Source organism: Miniopterus natalensis, chromosome X (genome assembly GCF_054644295.1).
Source record: "Miniopterus natalensis isolate mMinNat1 chromosome X, mMinNat1.hap1, whole genome shotgun sequence".
NCBI classification, from domain to species: domain Eukaryota; kingdom Metazoa; phylum Chordata; class Mammalia; order Chiroptera; family Miniopteridae; genus Miniopterus; species Miniopterus natalensis.
Genome location: NC_142103.1, coordinates 96,266,799 through 96,280,626, shown reverse-complemented (window position 1 = coordinate 96,280,626; position 13,828 = coordinate 96,266,799). Strand labels below are relative to the sequence as shown.

At 34.9% G+C, this 13,828-nt stretch overlaps 1 protein-coding gene across 3 annotated transcripts in view; it reads right to left on the bottom strand.

Moving 5' to 3' along the window:
- Positions 1-13,828, bottom strand: part of RPS6KA3 (ribosomal protein S6 kinase A3) — a 97,287-nt gene that overhangs the window by 30,750 nt on the left and 52,709 nt on the right. For all 3 annotated transcript variants that reach the window (XM_087829307.1, XM_016199373.2, XM_016199372.2), the window contains 6 exons: positions 13,639-13,755; positions 9,023-9,104; positions 2,790-2,870; positions 1,910-1,989; positions 1,210-1,316; positions 13-50 (listed from right to left, as the gene is read on the bottom strand). In XM_087829307.1, the coding sequence (XP_087685433.1) occupies positions 13-50; positions 1,210-1,316; positions 1,910-1,989; positions 2,790-2,870; positions 9,023-9,104; positions 13,639-13,755 (505 nt within the window). The remainder of the gene's footprint in view (positions 1-12; positions 51-1,209; positions 1,317-1,909; positions 1,990-2,789; positions 2,871-9,022; positions 9,105-13,638; positions 13,756-13,828) is intronic.

Sequence of the window (13,828 nt, the reverse complement as noted above, 5' to 3'; positions counted from 1 at the left end):
GAGGAATTTTACCTGTTAATTTGATGTGACCTTCTTCATCAAGAAGTATGCTGGAAAAAAGGGACAAAGTCAGAAAAACTTCTCAAACCACTGGAGATTTACAAATGCTAAAACTAAAATTACTTTACTAAGCATCAGATCACCACACTCATTGACACACGGATATCACAAATCCCAAAAGTAAAGCCTTATAAACTTGTGTTAATGAGCCAGAAGCACCAGAAAACTCACAGAAAAAGAACCAAAACCTATATGCTCCTCTAAGTTGCTCTTTCTAGTGCCTTTCTGCAGAGGTGGCCTAACTAAACTCCCTGGTACTTGCACAACAGACAGAGGGTCCACATATTTAGGTCAAATGTGTTAGAGTGGTCATTCTTGGTCATTTTTAAGGCATCTGACTCAATCGTTCTTTCCTAGCTTCTTTTCTGACACAACCAACACAATCCTCCTCTCCTCAACGCTCCAGTGTTTTCAATAAACGGTATTTAGAGGAAAGCATTAGCTCTAGGCAATACCTCACACTAACAAATTTCTAGATGGAGTTAAAAACAAGAAAAAAGAAACTACAAAATTAGGGGAAAAAATCTGATCATTGGATTGGAAAAGTGTTTCTAAGAATAAAAGTCATAGAAGAAATCATAAAAGAAAAGACTGATAGATCTGGCTGAGGAAAAAAAATACTTGTGTAGGTCAAAACAACAAATAAAATGAAAAGATAAACTAGAAAAATGTATTTGCAATATACAGGGTGGGGCCAAAGTAGGTTTACCGTTGTGAGTACACAAAAGTTTATTCTTGCATTATTATTTATACTTGTATTATTTTCCATATGAACAACTGTAAACCTACTTTTGCATCACCCTGTGTGTCAAATGGTTAAATTCTTAATTTGTAAAGGTCTCTTACAAATCAATGGGAAAAAAATAACATTTCACAAGGCAAATGAGCGAACGTCATGAACAGAAAAATCACACAAAAATACAAACATATGAATACAGATTTCAACCTCATTAAAAATCAAAGAATAAAATTAAAGCAAGATAACATTAGCAGATATTTAAAAGTATGAGAATACATAGTGTTAGTAGAAATGTGAAGCACAGGGACTCTAATGTAATGCTGTGGAAGTTCTATGAAGGGATTTTATTTTTTATTATCTCCTAAACAATGATATTGCATTGGATTCAACTTAGAAGCATGATTCCTTACTTTTCTGGTTTTAAGTCTCTATAGATTATTCCCAGGCTATGCAGATGGTCTAAAGCAAGTGCAAGTTCAGCCAAGTAGAATTTGACATCTTCTTCTGTGAACATCACCTAAAAATAAAATAATATTTTTTCTGCCTTTATTTTCTTTTTGTCTGTAATTTTCATTTAAAGTTCTATCTCAAAGTTTAAATATTCAAAAATTATAAACATACTATTACATGTAATTTTACCCACAATTTACGTATAAAAGGATTTGCAAAAATTATCAGTCAACTAATTACTAAGTGCTAAATGTGCACTGTGGGAGAAACAGTTTTGCATTTTGGTAAGTAACAACTATATTAAGAGTGTGTCATTGTCGCCCACCACAGTAACATCTTAGAAATGAAAAGTGATCTTTATAATGCATGCTGAATATCCACTACCAATTGTTTAAGGATATCTTGTTGATATATTATTGCTTCTGAAAAAACTATAACTAAAAGCAGCAGGATGAAAGACCAAGATAATGAATCAATTTAAAGTCCTATTTTCAGAATAAATTCAAAAGGTGGAAAAAGAACTCTTTTGGCACTAATTCTTCAATGTAAGAATCTTGTGTCACTAGAGAAAATATGATAAACATAATATTGAAATATATCAAAGCTTTAGTTGAAACAGAATGAGTATAAATAGATTAAAAATAAAGATTAATTATATACCTCTTTGGATAAGCGTGTAAACAAATCTCCTCCCCTGAGAAAATCCAAAATAAGATACAACTTCCCTTCAGTTTGAAAAGCTGAATGAAGAAATGAAAATTTTTGTTTAATCCACCACAGTTTATTTTCTTAGGCTTATATTAGTTAAACTCATTCACAAATTATTTTTAGCAAATTAATAATTATATCATAGATCTAAACTGATTTTTATTTTGAAAATAACTACTGATTTCTCTTAGTTTCCATGTAGAAATGTTAAATGCAGTGTTTCTATGAAACCACTAGAACATTTGTTAGATTTTCTTCAGGCAATAGTCTCTCAGGAATATGATAGTTTTACAACATATGATCAATAAGAAAACATCTCCAAAGAAAAAGACTTACTTTAACATGAAACAAAATACAAAAACACCTCACTTTACTACAGAAAAAATGTGGGTTGGTTAGGTTTAATTACACATAATAAGAATCAGCATACATTCACCCAATGAGAAAAAGTACACATTTATTGCCTCTCTTTCCTTTGAGGGAAAGAGAGGCAATAAAAATTTCAGAACATTGGAGATCTTTTTTGTTTTTAAGTTAAGCTAACACATATGGGCTAAAAAAGGCTGGTACATTATTATTAATTAATATAATAAAAAATAATTATCACCTGTTACTACTCAGGCACTATAATGTTTAAAAAAATACATAAGCTAAATGTGATAGAAGTTTCTAAACTGTGTTTAAGTAATGATCTAATTTCAATGACTTTACTATATGTATCTGCTAACCACATAAATATACACAAATATTTAAACATATCAGCATATCTGAATGTACTCAAGGAGTAGGGATTGAGGTGAAGGAGTGAGGTGGGAAGCGGTTTATAACTTACCATAATGCAACTTGACAATAAACGGATGATTAACTTCTACCAAGATATCACGCTCCATTTTTGTACGAACACGGTCTCGAACTATAAAATATTGTACATATGGCTACATTATAATAGCTTTCAGAGACAATCTTTAAAACAAAATGTCTTTGGTGCATACTTTAAATAAAACTGTTCTCATATGTATAAAAAAGTAAATCACATTTTATATATTTTACTCTTGAATTTGCAAAATTAATAACTATAGTTTTACTGTTATATAACCAGAAGAAATTGTATATATTTATAAAATCTGTGCTTCAAGTTAAAAAAACACAGAGAACATATTTGATATTGGCTTTAAAATCAAGTTTACAAGTATTTTAATCAAAGTTATGAAAAAACCCAAAAAACAACATTTTAAAAATGAGGAATCCCAATGAAATATTAAAACATAAGAAAGGGAACAGGTTTCAATACTCCTACCAACCCTATCGACTCAACAAACATTCATTAAGCATCTAGAACATGTGGCAGACATAGGGAAGGATGGATATACCCCAAAAGGTCTATTTTGAGGGAGAGGGGAAGAGAGGGAGAGGATACTGTGGTGCAGATGATAGAGCAAAGACTTTTTAGAGTTAAAGAGATCTGAATTTAGACTGTGTAATCCTGAGCAAGTTACTTAAACTCTCTGAGCTTCAGTTACCTTTCATCTATAAAATGGGGATAATACCGCCACATATCTGGGGGATGTGTGACCATTTGAGATAAGGTCTGTACATCCCAGATCCTGATATATAAGAGATATTCAATTAAATGGTAGCTATAATACCATGGATATGATAAAGAGGTTAAATGATTTATTGCCATCAGTAAGTAGTACAGGAATTCAGAGAAAGAAAAGATAAGTGTTACTTGCATAAGAAAGCTAGAGGGAAAAGGGAGGGTTAGGGACTTTTGGAGTGGAATTTAGTGGGTGGGAAGGAGTGGGCCTGGAGAAGAAAAGTCCAGGTATGGGGTACCAGGGCAAGCAGGGACATGGAGGCCTGCATGATGAACAGGAAGGGTCAAATCAGTGTGCAAAGTGTGGAGGTGAATTAGGGAGGATACAGATTCTGGACAATTTGAAATGCCAGGAAGAAGTTACATTTGACCCTACAGGCAGTTCTCTTTTACTAACCAAACATTTCCTGAGTAATCTGTGCCAGGCACTATGAGACAAATACAAATAAAATAATGCTTAAGAGGCTCACAATCTGGTGGGAATAACAGACTAGTAAATAAATGATTACAATACATTTGACAAGTACTATAATTGTGTTGGTAGCTCAAAGGATTTAAGAGGTGAAAATGATCATTGATTAAAGTTTTAATTTTTTTCTGTTGCATAATAAGAATAAATCATAGATAACTTCTATTTTTCAGGCCAGAGTGACTAAAAATGGTTGTGCCAAAGATTAAATAGAAAGAATGGTAAAGAGAGTCTTTTTGGGAGGTCAGAGAGAAAAATGAATTGGTTTTCTTTTCAATTTAAGGTGACCCCAGATATTTAAAATACAGAAATAAGACCTCTGGGAAAAATAAACAAGCTAAAAAAAAAATCCTGTTTCCCATTCTACTAGTTTTCCACTTCCAACTGGGGGATTTTGGTGCCTGTGACTGAAAATGGTCAAACCAGGAAAAGAAACTGATTGCTCTCAATGTCTATGTAGCTCTTTTTCACTGACTTGTCCAGCTAGTGTATCAAATTCAATACCAACCTCTGATTTCATTATCTTGTCCTATCACTAACACTTTGGTGTCTGATATCCAACAGGTCCTTTCTATTATTTATGTGAATGAAGTTCATCACCTAGACCTGCAGATAATTCTGTCCCAGTCTAGCCTAAATCTGCCCTTTTTCCATTGCTACCCATACAACCTTGGATTGCATTCCTATTATCTTAAAGTTGGATTCCAAATTTCTACCTCTTTAAAATTATACAGACCTTACAAAGCTTATCACTTAAAATTCACTCCTCTGTTCAGTAAGCAGCAAAAATATCCATCAATATATTTACTGTATATCCCTCTTCTATTATTCTATCATAATGAAAAGATTAATTACTTGGGGGTCAAAAGCTATAGTTTAATGGTTGTGCTAATAACTAGATGAGTTACCTTGATCAAATCCTTTCACTGCTTAGGGACTTCCTGCTACCTTCTCTATAAAATGACAGGCTAGAACAAGATGATTTCTTTCTATTACAACTATCTTATGAGATAGTTTCCTTATATGTAACACTGATGAGACTTTGTTTAGTTGAAAATGTGCAGTGAGATTCACTCACTAAAGAACTCCTTCACTTTGTCTGAGGCAGGACTATATAATAATTATAATTTTGTTTCTTTTATGCAAAGACATAGTGACAAATAAAAATCATCCTATAATCAGGAATTTTGATTAGAATATACTGGTTCCGAAGAAGGCATGTTTTATGTGTTTATTATATGCCAGTTAAACCTCAATAAAGCTACTTTCTTTTAAAAGTTTTGTCAATTTTTAAATTTATTTTTATTGTTTAAATTTTATTTCTCAATTCAGTTTACATTCAATTACATTCAACATTATTTTGTATTAGTTTCAATCAATAAAGCTGTTTTTAAAATGAAGAGAAAAAAAAGGTATGTTTTATATTGGTTAAACTCTAAACCCTAATATAAAATTTGTTAATACTGACTTGTGCTGGCGAAGCAACTACATTCCTCTGAAATAATTTTTCTCATATACAAGTTATTAGTTTTTGAACCCTCCTTGACTTGAACATGAGAGTAAGCAAGAAGTGCTGTTTATGTTTCTAGTATGATGTATTAAGAAACTGCTTTAAACAATGGTTTACAAAACCTTTTAGGCCCAATTACTACTTTATTAGGACAAAAAATTCCCATAAGCTCAACCTAACGCTATTGACTTTTATTTGACCCCATTTATTTTATTAATAGGAACTTTAAAATGGAAAGAGACTTCTGGTTAAACATGGGTGTTCTACTTTCTACTTTATTCCACAACACCACTGAAATTACAATAATAGAAAAATTATGCACAAACTCACAAAGACAGAGAACAGGAGAGGAAGCAGTAGCAGAAGATGAGTAAGTGGTAACTCACACAGCAGATTAGAGAAAGCTAAAATCTAAGCCTAAGGGAAGGAAGCCAATGAGTAATAAGCAAATTCTTGCCATTGAATCCTTTCCAATCAGCTTTTTTGTTCCTCACTCTTAAGTGAGGAAAAGACAGCAAAGGATCTCCAGGCATTTGAGGAAAGGCTCTAAACATGAGAAAGTTATCAAAATAAACAGAAAAAACCCCCCACATGAATAAAGTAAAAGAAGGACAATGTAAAGAACAGAAGAAAACTTAAACAAAACAAAATTCAACCTTGTAATTTATATCCACCAAGAGAGCAAAGATCATATGGCACCAACGAAATAAGAAGCTTTAAAAGAGGTATGCGGGCGGGGGGGGGGGGGGGGGGGAGAAGGAAGCAGTATTTTCAACAGATACAGTTAAAAAAAAGAAAAGAAATGGAGACAGAGCTCATAGATTGAAAGACTTAAAGAGATATAAACCAATTGCAAAATATAGACCTTACATAGATCCCAATTCAAACAAATTGCAAAAAGAAAAATGAATTATAATAATAGGGACAACTGGAAATGTGAACACTGGATATCTATATATTAATTCTTAGGTATATGACAGTTATATTACTTTTTTTAAGAGTATGTCTTAGCGATACATACTAAAATATTTATGGAAGAAATTATACAATGTTTGGGATTTGCTTTAAAATATCAAGAGGGGAAGGGGCAGAACACATAAAAAAGATTATATAATGAACAAAATAAATTGATGAACAAAATAGACCCAGAGACACAGAAGCATGGAACAGCCTGAGGGATCTCAGACAGAAGGCAGGGGTGGGGGAAAGGGTGGGGAGAGGTTAATCAAAGAACTTACATGCTTATATGCATAACCTATGGACACAGACATTGGTATGGGGAAGGCCTGGCGGTGGGGTGGATGCAGGGTGGAAGGGATCAATGGGGGGAAAAAGGGGGACAACTGTAATATTTTCGACAATAAAGATAAATTTTAAAAATAGTAAGATAAAATAAAATATAAAACAAAAAATAAGAATGAATATGAGTTGAAAATACTGAAGCAGAGAGAAAGGTACATGGGGGTTCTCTATATTCTTGTTTCTTTCTTTAAATGTTTGACACTTACCATAATAAAACGTTTTATAAAATGGAATAATTAGAGAACAAGGAAAATATAGGAAGTTAAAAAATATGATAGAAACAACAAGGTCAATAGAAGGGTTAGAATACTTTCCCCAAACTGAAGAAATGAGTTTCTTAATCGAAAGAGACATTCCCTATCTAGTATGATGAATTTTTAAAAACCCACAATAAAAATAACCACTATACAAATTTCAGAACACCAGGGATAAAGAGTAGGTTCATTCTAAAGGCTTCCAAAGAGGAAAAGCAGCTTGCACACAAAGGACTGGAAGTCAGAATGGCAATAAACTTCATAATTGTGACACAGGAAACTAGAAGACAATGGAAACAATGCCTTCAAATATCTGAGGGAAAATTACTTCTGACCTAGAATTTTACACCCAGACAAATTATAAATTAAGTGAGGGGGTAGAATAAATGCATTTGAGACATGCAAGGTTACAAAAAATTTACCATGCATTCACCCTTTCTGAGGTAGCTACTAGAAGATGTGTTCCACCAAAACTAGAAAGTAAACTGAGAAACAGGTAGATACAGAATTTAGAAAAGGAAATCTAATACACCAAAGATATGAAGGAAATGTGATTCCTGTATATCATTTGGCTCAGTTAGGAACAACTGTCATAAAGCTGTAACAGTGAAAACAAAACATGAAGAGGGAAACTGTGTGTGGGTAGTAGTATAAGAGAACTAATGTTCCATGTTAGGATGTCAATAGGTTATGTCTCCAAATGAAAACAAAAAAATTGCAATATAAGAGTACTCAATGCGGAGGGAAATGGCAGGAGCAGAGGCTAAAGAGGTGAAAGTCACTGTCTCTGGGAGTCAAGAATTGGGATAGGGAGGAGGGTAGGTAAAGCGCTGCTATTTTATAAGACTTTATACACATATTACATTGATAAAAAATAAAAATTAAATTTAAGAACATATCAAGAATTATCCAGCAGCCTACAATTCCAATAAGTCAAATATTTTTCACTTTTCTATGTTCTCTTCTATAACTTATATCTATGTAATTTTATATACTTACAGTACCCAAACCTGTTATAATTGTTCACTTATATATTTTAATTAAGTTTTTGTGATTATATTTGAAATATTTCATTTAAATAATATCCTATTAAATGGTATCCCATAATTTTCTAAACATTCCTCTATTTTTCAATATTTGTGTTGATGTCTAAATTCTCGATATTGTAAATAATGTTACAATGAGTATTTTCAAATGCATGAATGCCTTCTTTGAGATTATTTCCTCGGGTTAATTTAGCAACAATAATGGCTCTTTGTACTTATTGCAAAACTGCTTTGCAATATTGCCATCATATGAAATGATAACTCATTATTTAATTTGCATTTCTTTATCAGCAAAATGGGACATTTTTCTAAAGGTTATTTCATTTATTCTCTTGCAAAAAATTTATTCTCCAATCCTTTAGGTGGAGGTTGTAATGTTACTTCTTAGGAATGCCTAACTCAATCATTCCTTTTACTTATGAGTCGGAATTCAACTGTAAGGATGTGTTCCCCCTTGTTCCTCATTAATTAATTCACGGATTAACTCATGGATTCTTATTTTATTCAGTGGGGTTATAATCTATCACTATCACTATTGAAATATTCAAATTGTCCTAGATTTGGCTAGTTAAGAACCCTTTAGTCAATTCCTTATATTAATATTTTATAATATTTGAGGCAAATCATTTCCTGATTTCGTATTTATACTATTTTTCATTGTATGAAAGACTAAATTGTTTTGTATTGTCAATTTGTTTTTAATTTGTAGTTTGCTCAGCATCTCACAAATTTTCTAGATTTGAAAAATTCACTTAAAGGAAGTCTAAATTTAAAGGTGGTAACAGGAACAGATTCAGAATGTAAGTGCCTAGGAGTCACATGATGTCTATTGAGACCTTTTAGTTTGTTTATATTACACAAACATTACAAATAGTAACAGCACTTACCTTTCAATGTGGCCTTCTTCAGTACTTTCATGGCATAAAGCTGTCTAGCATCGGAGCCTGAGATTTTCTTGACTAAGAAAACCTGTATTTAAGTAAGAGAAAATAAGTTTTACAAAGTTTCACAAACTATACCAGTTAAAATAAGACCCCTGCTATATCATTTATTATTAGAAAGATTCTGATATCTCTTTTGTTGCTTGCCAAATCCCAAAGAGCATGTAACATGTAAGACAGAAACAAAAGTCTTTAAACTATGTAGCAATTAGTGAAAAGTCTAACATGTTTAAAGTATAACACAGGTGGTAATTGTTCTGCTTTTTAACAAAACAAAAATTCTTCTGATTCTATAAAAATTGTTTTATAGGAGTTCCCCTTGACCACAGTTTTCTGTTGATATAATTATTTACTGATGAATAGTCTTTTCCAAATATAAAAACCGCACATAAATTTCTCATTGCTGGGCAGAACAATTTAAAACACTTACATTGAAGAAGCATATTCACAAATATTTAATGTAACTTAGTAAGAACTTACCTTTTAAAAATCAATGATCACATACACCTAAATATGAAGAACACAATTTCTAGGTATGTTATTGAGCATCTTCATTTTCCAAATATTTTCAGCTCCTTTTGACATATAGTGTGGGATTTATACAAAACCAATCACGCCTGTTCTAAATAGTTCATGGTTATGCTAGAACGCGGATAATACAAAACTATCAATAAATCTCTTCTACTCATTTTGACCACTAAAAGTTTCATGATCTTTTCCATCAAACTTTTAAACAGACCAGCAAATGGACAAGAATTTGAACTCTTTTCTCCTACCCATTCTTTTCTAGCAGTGTTATTGAGCTGCCACAGATGGGCAGAAGAGACAGTTACAATTAAGAATTAATTTAGGGTCAGCTCTCAATGATCTGCATTAGCAGGCTAGGCTATTAGCACATGCACAAAAAAAGATTCATTCAACTGATTCTAGAGCAACGCAGAGTTCCTCACTCTGAGAAATTGTGCCAAAGGCAATGGGCAATGACTTCAATTTAACTGGAGTACCAGAACTTGCACAGAAACCCTGATGGAGGGTATGTTCCTCTCCCCAAACCACTCCCCTTCACCCCCTTCACCATGCACCACCCTTTAGTTCCTTCCAGCCAGTTAGCAGTGAGCCAACCTAGGGTAAGAAAAGCATTCTTAGGTGGTTCCTAAGGATGGAATGATGTTCAAATGTTAAAGGTTACCAGAGATTAGTATTTATGAACAGAAATAAATTCTAATTAGGGTGGAGGTAATTAGGAATTATATTTATTCACTCTTAAGACTCCCTAATCAAGCTTCTCTGTGCCACTGTACAAGAAAAATTCTCCTTGTGGATTCCAAACTTTTTTCACCCTTCTCTGAAAGCGCACTTTTTTTTTTAAAGTATTTATTTATTTTTTTAATCCTCCCCCGAGGATATGTTTTCATTGATTTTTAGAGAGAGAGGAAGAGAGAGAAAGAGAGAGAAAAACACTGCTGTGAGAAACATCAGTTGCCTTCCGTACACGCTCTGAACTGGGATTGAACCTGCAACCTAATCCAGATATCTGCCCTGACTGGGAATCGAACCCGCAACCTTTTGGCATATATGACGATGCTCCAACCAACTGAGCCACCCGGCCAGGGCTCAAAGCACATTCTTAACATTTTTCAGCACTTCTCAGTTTGTAAGGGACCTTCACAAGCATTTTTTTTTAATGTTTCTTTATTGTTGAGACCATTACAGATGTCCCCCTTTTAACCCTACTGATCCCCTCCACCCCACATCCATCCCACCCCCAAAATATATCTTTATTGATTTCAGAGAGAGGAAGAGAGAGGGAGACAGAAATATCAATGATGAGAAAGTCATCATTGATCAACTGCCACCTGCACGCCCCCAACTGGGGATCAAGCCCACAACCCGGGCATGTGCCCTGACCGGGAATCGAACCGCGATCTCCTGGATCAAAGGTTGATGCTCAACCACTGAGAAACGCCCCGCCTGGCCACAAGCATTTTTAATGTATCATCACGATAATTTTGGGAGGTAGCCCACTAAGCAATGCCTGTTTTATAGCTGCCCAAGCTAGGGATTAGGGAGGTTAAATAATTTGCCTAGTGTTACAGTGGAGGTACTGGGACAAGAACCAAGCCAGCTACCCAGTTTTGTGCTCCTGCTCAGGGCACTCTTAATCTAGTCTCTTTGGCCTGTCACCAGTCAAGCACAGCAGGAGCAGCAGTCCCAGGTGCCATCGGATCTTCCCCCACCAGAGCATTTCTGACCTTTTGAACTCCCCCATGATGCTATTCTAGGCTGACAGGTCATCCCTGTTTCCTTGGCTTGAACTGGCTTTTTAAGATGAGTAAGGAAGGAGACGCCTTGTTTTTAATGTTTGCTATTTATAGTAAGGTATTTAAAGACATAAAGGGAGAAGCGTGCTAACTCTGGGAAACTTAAATATTGTGTTCCCTGAAAATCTGATGTATGGAAATAAACCCCTCTATTTTGGGTTTATCCATATATACTGCATAATATAATTTCATAGCAGATGTTATGTATTTGGCCTTATATCATTTAATTCTCACTACTATGTTATGAGGTCACGACTATTATTTACTCATTAATTCCCTTCTAGAATTATATGCTAGGTACTGTGCTACCAGTTCAATGCTGAGACATGGTACAAGGCATGGCCCCTGCACTCACAGAACATAGTTTTTTTTGGGAGATACCAATAAACAAGTAATTATGAAAATGGAAAACTGTAATTGTGGTGAGCGCTATGAAGATGAGGAAAATAATGCTGAGAGGATAAGACAGGAATATGGCCTGGTCAGGATGGCAGGGGAGACTTCTTTGAGGCCATAAGCAGGAGAGGCACTAACCAGGTGAGAAAGGCATGGGGCTGGGCCAAAGTGTTTCAGACAAAGGGAACAGCACATGCAAAGGCTTTCCAGTGGGATAGAGCCTGGTACTTAAGGACTGAAAAGGGCCAATGTGGCCAGAACACAAGACAGTGATTTTGAGGTAGCCAGGGGCCAGACCTACGGGATCCTCAGCCATCTTCACAATTTGTCTTTATCCTAAAAGCAAAGGAAGGTTACTAAAGGGTTAAGGGGGTGGAATATAAAATTAGCTCATATTGGCTGTCACGTAAATAATGGCTTTAGGCAAGAATAAATTTTGGGAGCCCAAGTTAGGAGCCACCTTCAAGAGCTCAGGGAGAAATGGTGGACAGACTAGAGGAGTGGCTGTGGAGCAGGAGAGGACAGGCATGATTTGAGAAATCTCTACTAAATCCACAGGAATTGCTGGTGGATCAGACTGTGGTGGGTGTGTGTAGAGGGAAAGGGGGAATTGAAGGATTAGAGGTATAAATCTGTTACATCGGCCGTATAATGGTTATAATTAAGATTGTGGGCATAGAGAAATTAGTAGGGAGTACACAGTGAGGAGAAGGCAGCCTAGAATGGAACCTTGAAGAACTTTAATACTAAATGACTAACTAGAAGAAAAATAGGGGGCTCCAAGAGGTTAAGTAACTGGCTCAAGCACACATAGCAAAGAAGGAGGAAAAAAAAATTGAATCCGAGTTTGGCTGACCAAGAGCCTAAGCTTGCAAGTATTATGTTCTGCTGGCTAATCTATATTTGGATTTAAAGCATCACTTTGGGTTTGAAAGAGGTTAAAGGCTACAACAGATTACCTATGTTAGCCAAGAATTGCTAACTAGTCTGATAAAAATACACAAGAGCGCTTAAACTGGTGTTGTTTTGAAGCTTGGAAAGCATATCTTCAAATGTTTCCTCACAGAGAGGTGGTAAGGAAGCCCTGCAATGTGGAAGTTGAAAGCGATCTCAGAATTTTCCTCTTGCTGAGAGAGGGACTAGACAGATCAAGCAGTAGTAACTGTAATGCTGTACTTCTCAAAATGGAGTACAGGAAGTGGTCCTGAGGTGTGTGGCAGGGGGAAAAGGAATACTCGAAGAAAACTGATACAGATGTTACATCTGCTGGAGGAATTTTCAGTTGGTGGCTTTAGGAAATATTTTTGATAATAAAAACAAACATGGATATCATTGATAGAAGGCAACTTTTGCATTCATTTTAAAGATAAACTGTAAGTCCCCCAAGTTTCATACTTGTAGTGGTACCCCCCCCCCCCCCACACACACACACACTAGCTCCTTGGAAGTACCCACTCACTTCTGCTGGTATTACGGATATTGTGGAGGAAAGACCGAGATGCACTGCAAGACCGCCTTTCAATTCCACACAAGGACTCAGAGGCCAGTGCATCCAGAGAATATTTTGTGATTTTTAATCACTCAAGAAGTGCAGTTAGAGAGGCGATATGGTCTTGAAGATAAAATGAATAAAGTGAATACTGCCAATTTATGAAATTTTGCAATATATTTTTTAATGACTATTAACTTTCCCACACTTATTGAGTCAGAAATGTAAAAACACAGAAAATACTGCTTGTAAGGAGATTGGAAGTATTTCATAAAATATTTCTGTTCCCCATCCATATGAAATATACAGGGATTCCAAAAAAACAACTTTTTAAAAAGCTCAAACTCTTGACTTACCTTTCCAAATGATCCCTGCCCTAATACTTTTAAAAGTTCAAATTGGGAAGGATCTGCCTTTTCATGTCCTTCCTTTACATGATGTGTGATTGCAATTTCTTTGATATTGCCTTCTTCCTGTTGATGCAAATACAGAGAGAAAACACGGAGTCAGAGCTACTTCCTCAAGGAATATAACTAGTATATCATA